This window comes from Nesoenas mayeri (assembly GCF_963082525.1).
Source record: "Nesoenas mayeri genome assembly, chromosome: 11".
In the NCBI taxonomy this organism is placed as follows: Eukaryota; Metazoa; Chordata; class Aves; order Columbiformes; family Columbidae; genus Nesoenas; species Nesoenas mayeri.
Window position 1 is genome coordinate 4464435 of NC_137563.1, and position 16764 is coordinate 4481198.

The window sequence follows — 16764 nt, forward strand, 5'->3', positions numbered from 1 at the left end:
ATTTGTTCAAGAAGGTTTTGCTTCAGAAGGAAGATCAGTAGTGGCAAAAACAGACGCCAGATATAGCTATGAAAATATTATCAGTTATCTTACTTATTTGATATCATCTTTTGCAGGAATAAAGAACACATGTAAAAACATTGCAAATCTTTTCTCATGACCATACCAATTAACTTGATCCTTCTAAGCAAAAAATCTCCGTAATTTTTTTAAGCACCTTAACTATCACATAATCAAGAATCCACAATACTTGGGATTAACAGAAACACTAAACAGGTGCAAAATAAATCTAGGTTAACTATACAATCAACCTTAGCATTTCAATAATGGTATATTTATGCAAATTTAAATAAGTTGGGTTTGTCCACAAATATGAAAATACAGATTTCCTTGGCTAAACTGTGTTCTTACTCTCAAACACTAGCTGGGCCAACACCTGGGTCCACTGTTACAGCTCATCAGTTGCCAAAATAGAAGTGAACTTGAGTCTGCTGTACCGGAATGTTGTATATTGTGAAATGATGTTCACTGTGGTTTATACTAATCTCTGCATTCTCACTAAATCTCCTGGTGTTCTCTAGGTATTCATGCACTTACATCCTCTTGACCAATTTAGTCTAGATGCTCCAGCCCCACTGAAAAAAGGCAAAATCCTCCCTTTGTAGTAAGATATATTTTTGTCAGCCTATACCAGGGCTGAACTGGCTTGTATTTGTGAGATAGATTTCACAGAGACTTCAACAACCTACTTAAAAAGAGCTGAAAGGGGTTCAGAAATGAGCAAAGTGCTCTAATATATCTATGATTCTCAGGAAACAGCGTCAGGAATAACCAGCAGCAAATACTCCTTGCCTAGGACTCATGCAGGTATTAATAGATATATTCACATGCAAAACATGGTCAGGTAGCTCAGCTATTTTAAAATGAGAAATGATAGAAAAAGCAACAATTATTTCATTTAAAATCAAATAGCACCTTTCAAAACCTTCACCATGGCGTTCTTTGGGACCCAGCTATCGAGCACAACATAGGTTGTGGTTGGACTCGATGATCCTGAGGGTCTCTTCCAACTGAAATGATTCTATAAGCCCAAAATCTGACTGCAGCTCCCGGAGCACTTACATGCAGTCGGTGCTTGGCACAGGGACATAATTCCCATAGACGTGGCTGCGGATAGCAAGGCACATAACCTCATTGCGATCCGATGGCAAGATCGTTCCTGATCTCGTGAGGAGGCCAAGGTTGTGATAAAACGTGTTTCGCTGCTCCGTCCCATCCTCAAGGAAGAAACAGTGCCCCAGAGTGTCATAGCCAATGGTGTCTTTTACCTGGAAAAAGGTATAGAGGCCATAGATTGCAACACTAACAGCAGCAGGAACTATAACTGATGTGCTTTGCTTATCAATAAATGGCTGAAATACTCATGTGGTAGTTTTGATGCCCTCTGCATAGCAAGCAGTGCCCACATAGGCACTGACTCCAACTACATGAGGTTTGCACAACTGTGGGCTGATCTCATACAGCGAAAACTGCTACTAAAATCACTCTGAGGTAGATCACATGCATAATTAAAGGAGAATTGCAAAATACGGGAATTAAAACTGCCCTCAGCTCTAGAAGAGAATATTTGATTCAGCGTTATGGAATAAATATCTACATAAAGGTAAATGTCTCTCGCATGATATTTAGTCTGGTTAATCCAAAAATTTTCATGACTGCAACACTTCCCAAATAAAATAAGAAATTCTTTGAAATGCACCATGGGAAGTAATTTATATTAATGAGGTTTCTGTTCTTTCTCCTCCACTCTCAGAAGGTGCTGGGCCACATCACTCCTGTAACGATCAGCTTGGGCAGAGATGGTATTTTACTGCTTCAGCCTATTTAAGATTAACTGACATGCACAGGGATATTGCATTAAACCCTAATTTGACAAAGAGGACTTAGCACAAGCCCCCTTTGATGTACAGTCTTATGAAGACAAATTCAGAAATCCTTCTTTTAAATGTAAATAATAAATCAGGTTAGTTATAATACCGGCTATTTGTTGCTAAATCTTACTGAAACCTAACTTTGTACTCAAATGATCCCTGTCAGCATATTTATTCACTCTTTAGGCATACAAAATTCCTGTTGACGTCAGAATTATGTCTCTGTAAGACTGCAAGATTAACTAATATTAAACTACTTGGTTATTTCTGTATACAGAGGGATACTTGAACCAAATCCATTTCAGATTCATATCCTGTGGTTTCCCCTTAATGGGTTAGAAATGTACAGAACATCTGGAGTCACAGACAGTATAGTCCCCACAGGTCTATCTCTATTGGATTTCATTGTTTTCCTGGCAGTCACCCCTCAAACATGTCACCTGTTGCTCTTGTTTCTGCCTCAGTGAGATGTTCAAGAGAGTTAAAAATAAGGCACAACCAGGTACCCAACTCCTAACTGATGGAGTTTTGGAAATCCAAGAGCTGGGAGTGAGCTACCAGGAAGGTAACAGAGAACCTACACACTCTGGAAGTGTCCCTGCCGGCTGAGTCTTGGAAATACAGATAGGAAACGGATTTAGATAAAAACGCAGGTGTCCTTGCCAGCCTGCTAAGAACAGTAAGCCTGGCTACTTCTACTCATCCAAATGATGGGCAGAAGCCGCACTGAGGAGGCCACGCAAGACTATTTTTGGAAAGAAACTCTAACAGCAAACCACCCACTGTTTTAAACAGTATTTCAATTGTAGAGTTTAATTCTTCTGAGTTTAGCTGAACTTTGGCTAATCTGTGCTTCAGACAGCTGTATCTGAAACCAGATTTTAGCTTTAATTAATAAGATTTGTCACAGCTTCAGAGACAGATGGCAGCCCAAAAAACTTACACAAAACTATATTGATCACTTTCCTAACCAGAAATAGCATAGTTTAAAGATCATGTGCACCAAAAGATAAGGACCCATGCCATTAGATCAAAACCCCAATAACTGATCAATTCTGGGATATCACAGATAGAAACTCAAAGCCTGGAAACAAGAGCCCACCCAGGACAGTATGCCAGCAGCACATTACTGTATGTATCAGCATGAAACACCGTCTGCAACGCCAGCCACAGCCCCACTGGTGTGTCAAACACCAGACGATTAAGATGCCTCTAAACACTGAATTATATATAGCTCAGCAACACAATATAAGTGACGTTTATGCACTGCAACGTTAGACATGAAAGACTACAGTGATGCGCGCACGCCTGATGTGTGCCAGGGCAGCCGGAGCCATGTCCCAGCCGCCGGGGTAACCCAAGCCGTGTCCCCGCTGCCACCGGCTCACAAAGCAGTATAAGCCTGGCACAGGTGAGCAGCAGATGGGAGAACGGCCTTGCAAACAGCATTGCATGACCCCTACACAGCAAAGCACAAACCGCAGCGCTCCAGCAATGTACTTCTGCAATTACATCCTCTAAACTCTCAAGACAGGACAGGGGAAAAATCACCTATCTGGTTTATTGTGCCTCAGGGGCTGAAGTTTCTTAATCTGATGCTAAAACAGGTCCCCACCTATGTTATTTAACCTCCTTGCTCTGATACATATATGCTCTTCTCTGAAACTACAAATCATTTTAATTTATTTTAAAGCAAGGTTTTTTATTACGTCTTAATTACTATATTGAAACCACATAATTTTTGCACAGAATCACATATTTAACCTTTACTATAAAATCTGTTCACTGATTCATGGACCCAAAGCCCTCAGCAGTCAGATGTGGGGCAGGGCTGGATCTCATACTTGGATTCTTGATTTCACAGCTATTGGATCCCATGCATCCAGATAAACCCTTGGCAACCTCACTTCTGATAAAGTGCAAGACCACACACCCTTGTTCTCAGGACCAATATTAACATAAGGATTGATTTTTCATCCCAGGTAGGTCCCTTCTATTCCAGGGATTTAACAGCAATGAGAAGACAAAGCATATCCACATATACTGGGTAAGCCTCCTGCCACCTAAGGGCACAAAATCAGGCTCTACAGTCAGAGAAAATCATGTGTATGAGAAGGCAATCAATATTTCGAGTGATCTGGACAATGCAAATCCAGTTTAGGATACATGAAAAACATTCCTGGTTGTACAAGTCTAGCATCACGTTTTCATGAATACAACCTTCCAGGGGGACCCTTTCACACAAGAGTACCAAGCCAAGTGCATTTTTGTTATGCCTTACATAGCTTTATGTCCAGGGTCGAGAAAAAGCTATCAGGAAAAACCCGGGAGGTCACAGATAGTTCAAGGAGTGTCTCTGCTTGAGCACACGTCAGGTGAACAAGGAAATGCCCACGGACATCAAAACACCGTTCAGGGTACTGCAGAGCACACAGCAATTAGACGTGTTGGGACTCGAGCAGGAATCTGTGTTTTCCAGCTGGGACATGTATGGCCTTTTTTTTTCTGGTTCCTCTCCACAATGTCCTTGCAAGGATCTAGGTCAAAGCCAAGTTCCTGAGGGCTTTTCTGGCACTGAAGCGGCTGTTCGGGTCTGTCCGTCTCGTATTTCATTCCCTTTGCCATGTGAATATTTTCAGATATATTTCACATTGCTCTGACTTGAACAACCCCTGTCTTTTCCATTTTCTTTGCAAATCAAAGGTCCATCTCTTCAGCCAGGTCCAGTAAAGGTACATTGCTTTCATTTTAAATGAAAGTTCATATTATCACAAACTATCCAAAATAATCACGGCAAAGATTTCACTATATCTGATCACACCATTAACAATATCAATTAGGCAATACTAAGAACATGAAATTCATTTTGAAGAGCTGCACTATCGGAGCAACAGCCTAACCTGAACAGCAGTCAAATAAACTTGACAAGTCAGGACAATTCTTGGGGAAAAGATGCCTTGTTTCAATATTCTGATTTCTCTTTGCATCACAAACAGCTCTTACTGTTTAGCAGTCCCTAAGCAAAGAAATGAACTCAGTACTAATAAAATATGTCTCCTACCAGAAGGCCATGAGTTCCATGTATGGCAACACACCTAGAGAAGCAGTGGTGGATAGCCAGGTTATCAAGGTACGTTGGGCGTTCGTATCCTCCTCTCACATCCACATCCTCAGCCAAGTGAAAATGCACAGGGTAACTGCCCAGGATTTGCTGCCCCATGTTTTTTAATTCCACTCCTGACATGTGAACAGAGCTAAAATTCCTTAGGATCTGTTGAGACATATGTAGATCCAAATAAGACATTACAGTATAAACACATGGAAAAAGAAAAACACTTTTTTTTTTTCTCTCTCTCATTAGGCAACATGTTTGCAGAGTAAAATGGGGCCTGATCCCGAAGGAGGTGTCAGCCCCTGCTCTGACTCCCAGCAGCGCAGCGTGCCAGGAGCTGCACACCTGCGGGCATGGGGCTGCCAAGGAACCGCTGCCAACACCACCAACAGCATTTAGCGATAGCGGCGTGTGACACGGCTATGCACAACGTGCTCCTGCCAGCTACAGAAAGGGGTGGTATTTACCACCAGGCTCTATTTGCTGGCAACTTTTATCTCTGTCAAGTGATTTTAGGTCAGAGCTGCACAGCTCCCAGATTTCCAGCTGATGGAGGAGTCATTTTACACAAAGGTCCTGCACCAGCAAGATGTTGCACCTCCACCCAAAACACATGGGATGACTGAGAGGAGGCACAACAGGGTGAGACCCCACACTTCTCTTGGCCATGAAGGGAGCAGGTTTGCTCTGCAGGAAGCTCAATTTCTTCAGCAGCATCTCACGAACTACGTAACTTCACACTGACAGTGGTGCCACTGAAGAATCCCCTCTAGCCCAGGGAAAGGTATGTTTTTGTATACATGGTGAATAAAATGGTACAGCCTCATCACAAGTCTAGTTTTGCAAAACATGCCAGCAAACTTATCCTTTCTTCACAGATATCCCTTCTTTGCCCCAGGCACAATGGTAGTTTCATACATTATATTGCTTGTTTAGAAACCAGGAAAGGAACTATCTGAAACCACCTACAGGCACATGCATGAAAAATGACTCACTTTAATATGTCCTCCAAACGTGTCAAAGGAGAAAAACTGGCACTGATTTTGTCCATAACAGGAATCTTCCATTTCTCCTTGAATAAGTATATTTCTAGTCAGAAGACCAACCTCTGCCCTCATGTCGACACCATCTATGACTTCTCCAATGTGAAGATAAAGTGGGCTGCCTGTAAAAATCAGAAACCTTTTTATTCAGGTTGAGCACACCATCTTAATTACTGCATTGTTCTAAGGAATTGCACACTTTTGATTTAAGCAGTCATTAAGTCTGGGGATGTGCCCAGTTGTCAGTATCTGATCCCAGAGGAGTTCAGCACTTCCCCTGGCTTCTACAAAGGACTGCTGCCTCTGGACAGACTTTCAAATCCCAATATAATAGTGGGGCCTTCAGGTCTCATGTGTTTATGGGACAAAAACTATTTAAAAAGACAAGTAAGTGTAGAATGTAAAAGACAAGACAATGTAAATATTTACCACAAATGAGTAGCTTGATGAAAATATTTCATACCATCAATTTTCACTTGATTACTTTTACATTCAGGGCAAGGAAGGAGATTAAACTCTTCAGCCTGATGCATAGAATAATCTGTACTGGCAATGACAATCCGGTCACCTGGTAACCAACTTGTAACCTCATCCACCAAATGAAGAATTATTCTTTTGGACACTTCCACTTTAAATCCATTATGAGGCACCCCTGAAAAATGAAGCAATCATTTTTTTTTACAGTTGTGCATCCCAGCATCATGCAATTAGCAAGAAGAATACCAGATTAATTTTTATCTAGATAACTCTGTGTATGATAGAAGTGCTCAAGCCATTAAATGTGTCAGTGTCATCTCTTTGTAGGCAGCGAAAATATTACTTTGTGAGAGTACTGTTGTTAGCTTGGTCACTGTCCATACAAGCACAAGACTACAGTATTGCTATCATTGCACTGTTCAGATTCACAGCAGCCAGAAAAAGCAGAGCAAAGCAACAGAAGACAGGCAATTGTCAGGGAAAACTAAACCTTTTATCCATCCACTGAAAGCAGTAACAGTGAAACGGGTGCCATCATAAGTGAGGAACTCTTTTTGGGCTACAGCTAACCCTGTTGTTCCATTCCCGTGATACTCTCGCTTATCTTCCACTGTGGAAAGCCGGTCCCCTCCGAGGATCCCCACCAGCGCCCAGGGCTGCCTGAAGGAGACCGGGAAGGAGTAAAGCGAGTGAGGCCCAAACCCTCCATCCCCAAAGAGCTTGGGCAGCCGGGGCGGGAGCGGCGTGGCACTGCATCCCCTCCTTCCACTCCTCCCTTCCCCGGCCCGGGCTGCCCACCCGTCAGGCCCGGCTGAGCCCCCGGTCGCGCCCTCTCTCGGGTCGGGCCCCGTCGGGCGCGGCAGCGCGGCGGCTCGGGCGCGGAGCTGTCCATGGTGGCGCCGCCGGCCCGTCCCCCCCCCCGCGCCCGCCGCCCGTCTCACCTGTAGCCCAGGCGGGCAATGTACCGGCTGCCCAGGAGGTCCCGCAGCAGCAGCCGCGTCTCCAACGTGAGGCTGCGGGAGGCCGAGTCCCCCACGGCGGCCGCCACCACCCTGCCGGGGGCCTGGAGGGCCAAGAAGGCGCGCAGCCGCCGGCACTCGCCGGGCTGCAGGTGGGTGTCGAAGCGTCCCGCCGCCAGCACTCGTGCCGTGCCGGCGTCTAGGATGCGGAGGTTGAGCCCGCGGCTGCCCCACCGCCTCTCGGAGGAGTAGGGGCCGTGGAGGAGTCCGCCGGGGTGCAGGGTTTTGTCCAGGAGGGTCCAGGAGCGGGGCCGCCGGCCGTGCAGCTCCAAGACGCCGCCGCGACTCACGCCCACGAACTTCTGCCCGAAGCCCTCCACGGCCGCCCCCTCGGCGGCTCGCCCGTACAGCGAGATGGTGGCCCGCGAGCCATAAGGGCAGCGCTCCGAGCCGATGTGCAACTCCCCGCCGTCGTGGATGAGAATGTAGCGGGCCCGTAGGGTGATGGGCGGCCCGTGGGGGCGGTCGGCGAATACCAGCTTCCCTGGCGGGAGAGGGGAGAGAAGCGGGGTTGGGGACGCGCATCGCCGAGGACTGGGAGCGCAGGGGGCCGGCAGACGCGGCTGGGCCGCCCCCCGCAGCGCCCGGCCTCCGGGAGCAGCCGGCAGCCCCGAGGGGACGGGCGGCCCCGCTTACCTCCGTCGCGGATGACGAGGGAGTGGAAGGTGACAGAGCTCTCGAGGCGCAGGGCCGCCCCTCGGCCCACCACAGCGGCGCGGCGGGTGTCGGAGTCGGGTCGCCACGGGGCGAGGTGCGGGGCGGCCTCCGGGCAGGGCCCTGCAAGAGACGGACAAGCGGCGGCAGCGGTGACGGGACACGGAGGGGCGCGGAAGGGCGCGGAGGGGCGCGGTACCGACCTGATGCGCTGCCGCCGCTCGCTGCTTCCCGACGCGTCCCGCGGCGCCGCCGAGACCGGGACCGAGTCCGGGTCCGGGTCCGGCTCGAAGGGCAGGAGGAGCCGCGGTACCCGGGGCTCCTGCGGTTGGCGCGTCCCGGGCGTCGCCACATCCGCTACCTGCTGCCCGGAGCCGCGGGCTCCCCCGCCGCAACACGTGCGCCGCGCCGGCTCCCTCGTCCCGGCTTCGCACGGAGCCGGCGCCAAGACGCATTTTCCCTTTTATTTTTTTTCTCCTTCACTTAAGGTAATAAGATCAAAACCAGAAATGCCCCCGTTTCCCAGCTCCACACAACCCCGGACACGGCGGCGCAACCATAACAGCAGTACGAAGAAAGAGCCGGCGAGGAGAAAACCCCAGCGGCAGATCGACGAGAAGCACCGGCGGGTTTCAAACTTCGGCTGCACAGACCGCTTACCTATCCCCGGCAGCGCCGAGCCGCAAACTTTGTACGCCGCCTCTCGGGAGCTCCCGGTCCGGGCTGCTTGGCACCGCGGCTGCAGGCGGCAGACAAGGGGCAGGCAGGCGCAGGCAGCTCCCGCTCCTCCGCTCCGGCTGCCTCCCCTCCGCCTCCCTATTTATATCCATCTCCCAACCGCTGGCGGTGCCCGCACTGTTTACAGCAGCGGAGCTGCTGGCTCCTCCCAGCCGGGGACGATCCCTCCAGCCTGGACGTGTATCTGCGACCGGAGCCCAGATGCTCGGGGCCGGGCAGAGCCCCGCTGCCCGCACGCAAAGGTCTTCCCTGGCTCCGAACCCCTGGGGGCTGCGGACTCCCCGCCGGCCTCCCCGGGCTCATGGGGAGCAGGGCGAGTTTCATCCCGGGGAGGGCCCTGGGGGTCTGTGCAGATCCCCGGAGAATCCGGCTGGGCTCAAAAGCCCGATGCAAAGTGTGCGACTGGGGGCCAGCTGCCTCCCCAAGAAGGGCAGGGGGCTGAGGTACGCCAGCCCCCAGACTCCCATGTGGTTACTGGGGCTTGGCATGGCTTGGCCCTTCTTGGGAGGCAGCTGGCCCCTCTGGCACCTTCCCACAGGGTCTTCTGCCCTTTGTTGTCCTGCATCTGGCAGATGTACAGAGAATGCTGTAACCCAGTGGCTGTGAAAGTTCCCCTGACAGTGGGTGAGCAGAGAGGTATCTGCCACATCACGTCCCATCACCTGACCAAAACAACCTGCAGCCAGCCTGTGGTGGAAGAGAGGAAAAGCCTTACAAGGTGCTCCGACAAGACACAGAAAGGCCATAGAAGGTGCTCTGACAAGACACAGCCTGAAGAAAACCCACATGCTTTTATCCCCATGGCCTGGGACCACATTCCTGGCTTTGACAGGTTCCTGTCTGGACTCCAGTCCTGGTGGACATGGCAGTGCCTGTGGAAGTACTGGCACTGGTTCGTTTTCCATGAATCAGAATATGACATTTTTTAAGAGACTCTAAAATATAGCATAACTCAGCTTTCCTGGGGACACATAATGACAGGGAAGAGGTTACTGTGGCCACTGCCTTCTGCCTCCCAGAGTCTACACATATACCCCCATCTCCACTCCAGAGCCCAACACTCAGAGAGGACAAGCCAGAAGCTGACAGGCAACGGTGCCAACCGTTGCTCCTGCCCAGGGCCAAAGCCTAAGAGATGCAAACCCACAGGTGCTGCTGATCTCAGAGACATTTGTGTGCCATCATCTGGTCAAACCGTTACAATCTGTCACCTCTAAAATTTATTCTGGTGCAGGATTTCTTCTGACAGAGGGCACAAAGAGGCTATAGTCATGTTAATAAGGAGCAAGTGCTGTCAGACAAAATATGGGAACAGCCTGGAAATGGGGGGGTGGGCGAGGGGTACAGCCATGCCCAGCGCTCCACACAACAGCTCTGGAGCTGGAGCAACACTCGCTTGTGCTTAACACAACCCATCCACTTTCTTATACCCTGTCCTGGGACTCAGAGAACTGAATCTGAAAATAAGCATCCGCCCCAAAGAGAAACAAATCCAGATAACACTCCCTCATTTCAATACTCCATAAATACAGGGAAACGTTAGAGCTGCCACCTTTGCTACCGGCTGTTCATCTATCATTTAGTGCTGGCACTTCTATTCCTGTCTCAAATAGTTTTTGTCATTTTCCTTCCAAAAAAGCGGCGTTAGTCAGAGTTGTGCCTCCTTATCTGAATATGACACATATGAATGCAGGTCATGGGAAAGCAGAGCTGTTATCAGAGGTATAGGAGACTGTGCTTAAATTTTTTTGGAGAAAGATTTATCTACTGGTGGAAGTTTCAGGCAAGACAAGACCAACAGGAATATTTTGTCTTAAAATACACTAACAATTCTCTGAATTCAACAGTTCTAGAAGTGCAAAATTTGAGATAGAAGAGGACTTGAACCTTAATTTTACACCCATGGGGGCCCTAGAAATCTCATACCTCTTTATTTAAAACACTTACTCTGTGCAAAAGATTTCACAGACTTGCAATCTAAATAAAGGGCAACAATGATTAATCTAACACAGTAATAGCAGAAATAAATGTAGTACAAGCTTTGATTCATGCTGAACTTTGTGCCGGCCTTGTGAAACAATCAGCAAAGCCAAAGTCACTCTGGTCTAAATGAGACTGCTCCTGAACAAGAACCCAATATTTTTAAGGTACAAGCACTGTTTAAATCCCTCAAAAGCACTTTCCCTCTGTAGCCTCCAAATCCACAAAAATACACAGGTCTGATGCTTTTTCTGAAAGAACTACTTTTAGATGAATGATTTCAGTGCTATTTCCCTTCTATTTTAATGGCCTGAGGAAGAAAAATTCAGAGTAAATGAGACTGGGCAGATCATCCTGCTTTTCTAAAGATTCCTGTCTCTTGTTAAGGAAATCACAGAAGCTCCTGTAGTTACCCGTAGTCTGGTGCTCAGGAACTAAACTGCTTTCCTTTCACTCTTTTCCAAATTTCATTTTTCGAGATGATTTTTGTTTTGCAGCAGCACTGGCTTTGAAGCTCACACCACAGCGCTTGGTTACAGAACACATCCTCAGCGCAAGCACATTCCCAAACATCCTCACACCTGCAAGTGGGAAATCATGACTAACACTCACTGCCTCCAACATATGGCTGATGTAACTCTTCTCTGCAAAAATAACCAACCCAAACCCTCCTTCCAGTGTTATTATTAGCTATAAACTTAAGTTCACCTTTCTAACAAACAAAAATGGGTCATTTTCTGTAATGGGCTACCAGGTATGTGGCAACTTTGACTGTGTCTCAGCATGTCGCAATGACTTTAACGCTTTACCTACAGACATGACCGTAACATTCGGTAACAAGTATCAGTGACTGGTGAGACTTCATTTTAAGGCAACGGCAGAAAACAAAGCTGCTCTACATGAGTCAGCTGCGGGTGAACCCACTCCCAGAGCACCAACACCTCTTCCCAGAGATACGCATCTCGCACACGAATGCAGAGAGGATGGTTCCTCCTCTCTAAGTGTTTTTTTCCCGGGCACACTCCCTCTCTGGGCGGTATCCTGTTTCCTTCTTACTACAGCGAGAAAGGAAGGAGAAGCCGAGTCAGCATCCCCTGAACAACACCCCATTCCCACGGAGCGGGGAACCGGAGGCATCCCGGGATCAATCTGGCTGCGCGGGGCCCGCAGCAGCGCCAGCGCAGGCCAGGCGGCCCCAAACCCCCCATCTCCGCATCCCCCCCCCCGCCGCGGGCACCGCTCCTGCGTCGGCAACGGGGACACGGGGACACAGGCAGCGAGCAGCGGAGCGGTCCTGCCCCTGCGGCGCCCCGGGCGGCCGAACGGGGGCGCCCTTGCACAGCCGCTGCCCACCCCAGCCAGACCTGCCCGCGCATCCTGGGAGCGGGGGACGCGGGTCATTAGCTCCTGCATCATGACAATTAACACATACTATTTTTTTTCCCCTCCTATTCCCAGCCGCAAATCCTGCAATTCTCCACTTTTTCTTTTTTTTTTGTAAATTCATTTTACGCTCTCAGTACAGCGCAGCAGTATTTCCCCAGGGAAGCCCCAGCACGAAGTGGAACGCATCAGCTTCTGGTGGGAGCTGGAGTTGCTGGCCTGGCCGGGCCCCTGGGGATCACTGAGCAACACGCTGCTAATGCTGGTATTAGAGCTGCACTCAGGGGCCGCCGTGGGCATGGCAGCCCCACCGAGCTGAGCACCACGTTACCACAACGCAGCTTTTAGTGCCTGTATTAACTCTCACAGACTGTCTCCTTATCATGGCCCGTCTGCGATGACTGCCCTCTGCACAGTACCAGCCTTTGTCTAGCATCTGCTGCAGGCATAGACCGCTTCCTACCTGCCTTGTCACAGACCTCCTGCTTAGGCCTGAGCGCTCCAAGCTGGCTCCAGCTCAGCCTGAACACTGAACACGAGCTCCCAGCGTGGCACAAGACCACCATGTACCAGACCGCACCCAGTGATGTCCTCCCCTCACCCAGCAGCACAGAGAGCAGCCCCCAAAGTCACTCAGCCAGCACTAGAAAGCATTTGAGATACCAAAGCTACATCTCTTCCTTATATACCTACCACTTTGTTCACCTTTGGGATCTAACGGTGTCTTCCTTGGTTTAAGCATTTGCTTCTTGAGCAGAGAGGTGGCCTTGGACTGCTGAGCTTCAGACAAGACTCCCATATCCCTGAGAAGCTGAAGCACCCTGCGTAGCAAGAACGGTTTCACCTTGTGCTGGGCCACCTTGAGAGGACTGATATGAATTTTGGGCAGGTTGATTTCTTGATCACAGTTATAAAACCGGAAGAGATTCCAGGCCAAACTAGGTCCAAAGGTGTCCATTAAAATATATCTGGAAAGTTTAAGGAGCATGTCACAGGACAGCTGCTTTTCTTGTGGTTTCTGGCCCATGTTCTGACTCAGCCAACTTCTTCTTGCCTGGTGACTCAGGAGAGAGCTGCTCCTAAACGGGCTGGTCCCAGGGAAGGTTTTCTTACTGTGCAACAGTCCTTCATAATCCAGCTCCCACAAGGAACTGTTGGAACCCAGGCTATGTTCTGAAATAAGTGTAAATACAGTAAACCCCATTAAACATGAACAGCAAAGAACCCAGGTGGTTTTGTTTCTTTAAAATATATATATCTAAATTTATCAATGTTCTGCTGTAACCCTGGATACAGTGCAGATTGCTACTTTGACAAACTTCCTGAATGTTTCAACAAGCCAATCAATAGATTTGCTACAGATGGCGTTTCAGGTACAGTAGTGTAATAATGCTTATTTGTAATTTTTTATTTAAACTATTTTAAACTATTTAAACTATTTTTTTCTGTAATGCTCAGGAAAACTGTATTTGTTACACATACATATACTGCAGAGTACAGAGATTCCTAAAAAGAATAAGAATATCACCAAAAGAGTATGTATTATTCCATATACATTTTCTGAAAAACGTTAAGAAAAATAATGATTCCTATTAAAGACTAGAAAACCTTTTTCATACATGACTAAGAAAGGAAACTTTAACATTCCTGCTGAGCTGTTTGCATTTTGGGTCCAGCCCCCAGGCGCAGCACAGCCTCTAGCTTTCCAACAGATACAGCTTGGGCTTAAATGAAATGGTCAGTTTGGCTTTCTAGGTGATCTCTCTGATCCCTGCCTGCTGATCAAAGCCATTAGCCTGGTCTAACAGGGTTAAGCAGTGGTTGCTCAAGGGCCACAGTATGTTTATTCTGTGGACAAGAGGGTACCGGTGTGGGGGAACCGTGACTCTCAGGAGTTTAAATTTGCTTCTAAGATAGTGCCCCTCCCCAGCTGTCCTTCATCCAGACTGAGCCTGAAGGTTCCATTTACACCCTGAGAAATGATCAATAAAACAATTAATTGCAACATAAGTACCCTGGGGCTTCATGATAAGTAAGGCTGCAAACGCACAAGAAAGCTCTAACAATGAAAAGGGATGGGGAACCCCCAGTTTAACTGCATCTTGCCAAAAGTGTTGGAAATAGCTAATGTTTTAACACAACGGCAAACTGCTGAAGGCTGGAGGTCACATCCCCAGAGCCCTGGAATGTGCCTGCACCTTTCCCTCTCTCTCATTTCTAAGCAGAGGAAAAGATTTTTAAGAATGTTCTTCTATTTCCTAGAGAAGGATCCCAGTCCAGGAATGTCTGAGAAGCTTCAGGTATTGTTTTTTATTTGATTTCAAGATTAAGGTTATCAATCAGCTTCAAGTAGTTGTTACTTATGGTCTAGGGGAATTTTTTCATATTGTGGCTGTACTAGTTAAGTATTCTGCTACTATGTTGGAAATTTACATATCAAAAGAGACATTTATGGCTATAATTCATCCCTGAATTACTTAGAAACTGCAAAACAGAACTGCTAGGACTAGATGGCAGTGGATAACTCGGGAATATATCAGAATTAAAGCAGCATTTTGCACCTTTACCGCCTCTTTCATTGAGAGTAATCAATAACCATTGCAAGAACCCTGTTCATAAGACCTCTGAGAGATCAATGAGCTCTTCCACTAGTTTGATGGGCTCACAAAGAGAGGAGAGAACTACTTGTGTGAGATCCCCGGGAGGAACAAGGGGAGAGGAGGAGTGACCCAGCTCCAGGAGGAGCCCTTTGCTCCTTCCTCCTGTTGGATGTGCAGCTGGTCCATGAAGGGCTGCATGGACTGCTGCCACCCACCTGGACCGGTCTGAGCCGACGGGAAAGGGCTCTGGGGCAGACCCAAAGCATCCCTAAGTGCACCTAATGGCACAGCTGCAGTGGAGTAACTTGAAACGTAAGCCATGTTAAATCTTTAAGCAGGTCTGCGCGCTTTCTGGAACAAACTGCTGTGTAAAACGTTATTCAGAATAAACAAAACTTTGGATCAATGTCTTGCACTTAAAGGCAGCCCTTAAACTAAAAAAAGCCTGAGTAACGAAAGGAGAAAATAAATTAAGGGCCCATTGCATGCAGTCACCTCCAAAGCCACAGTCAATCCATGCTGTGTCTTGGAAGTTAAACTGGAAACCAGAGGCGCGTTTCCTTTTCGTTTTTCCATCAGATAGAAGAAAGGGTTGGCCCCAGCAGCCACAGGCTCCTTCTCCTGTCCCGGGCCAGCCCGGGGGGCTCCGGCCTCAGCCCACGCTGGGAATCAACAGCAGCGGAGGCCGGAGCGCTCCCGGACCCGGGCGTCTGCAGCACCGCCTTCCTCTCTCCTCCTCCTCCTCCTCCCCGCCAGCACTGCCCTCCCCACCGCCGGCCCCCCGGGGACACCGTCACCGTGTCGCTACTGACTGTTGACGCTCGTCGCCCGCTCCCCGGACCCGGCGCCCACCAGGAGCAGCAGCGGCAGCAGCCGGGCGGCGGGGACACTTCTCGGGGGGTCCCGCCCGCGGGGGGCACCTGCAACACAGACAGAGGGGTTGGTGCCTCAGACCCCCGTTCCGCACCCGCGCCCGCTCTCGGCGGCTCCTCACCTGGCTGCGCCCGGCGGAGCCGCATCGCTGCCCGCGATCCCTCGGCTGCCGGCGCGGCCGTGCCCGGGAGCCCCGGCCGAGCGCGGAGCTGCCCCTCGGCGCGGGGCCCAGGCGGCTGGGAGGCTGCCCGGGCTGCGGCAGGAGGGATTTCCCCCCGACCTGGACACAAAGGCCGGTTATGTCGAGAGCCGCCGCCAGCCGGCACTTCCCCGCGGGGAGCCGAGATGTTCTTTCTGGTCTCTGCCGAACGGGAAAACTTCAGCCACGTCCCCAGCAGAAGAGAACGGCGAGCACACCTTCGCGTTCAGCAGCCGCCAGGTAGAGCGACAAGCACAGGGGACAGAGTGGCCCTGGCCAGAACTTGCCCGCTCCCCAGCAAGACCTAAAGGAACCCCGAGTTTTGCTCTGGAAAGCAGCGCCCTGACTGCTCCCGGCGCACCGCACCACCAGGAAATCCACAACACAGAATACTGACCCTTGCAAGAACCAGAAGACAATTTACAAGTAACATGCTGAAGGTGTAGGGGTATTTTTTTTCCCTTTTAAGACAGAGGCATTTACTCTAATGCTTTCTGCAAATTTAGTTTGGTTAACTACGCAAACCCAGCTACAAAACCAGACATTGCCAAAGTGTCACAGAAGAGGTGCTCACGTTCCCGATGGGAGGACCTGCGTGTCTGTTTTACCATTGCAACGGATTTATGTGATCCAAATGTTGCACAGTTGGAATACAAGGTCCCACTTTCAAATTGACACCCATCCGATCTAAGAATTACTGCCCCACTTCAAAAGCAATAAACACTAAGCAGGTAGTTTCTGTGCTTTACCCCACT

At 49.1% G+C, this 16764-nt stretch overlaps 1 protein-coding gene across 1 annotated transcript in view; it reads right to left on the reverse strand.

Annotated features, from left to right (window-relative positions):
- The window catches only part of LOC308044471 (cell surface hyaluronidase CEMIP2-like), a gene marked incomplete at both ends in the record, with an annotated part of 52622 nt that extends 36666 nt beyond the window's left edge, over positions 1 to 15956 (reverse strand). Inside the window, 10 exons of the mRNA XM_080351204.1 lie at positions 1123 to 1328; positions 4993 to 5202; positions 6039 to 6208; positions 6550 to 6738; positions 7054 to 7223; positions 7505 to 8066; positions 8219 to 8359; positions 13031 to 13510; positions 15750 to 15857; positions 15932 to 15956. Coding sequence (XP_080207330.1) covers positions 1123 to 1328; positions 4993 to 5202; positions 6039 to 6208; positions 6550 to 6738; positions 7054 to 7223; positions 7505 to 8066; positions 8219 to 8359; positions 13031 to 13510; positions 15750 to 15857; positions 15932 to 15956 — 2261 coding nt within the window. The remainder of the gene's footprint in view (positions 1 to 1122; positions 1329 to 4992; positions 5203 to 6038; positions 6209 to 6549; positions 6739 to 7053; positions 7224 to 7504; positions 8067 to 8218; positions 8360 to 13030; positions 13511 to 15749; positions 15858 to 15931) is intronic.
- Between the last annotated feature and the right edge of the window lie 808 nt (positions 15957 to 16764).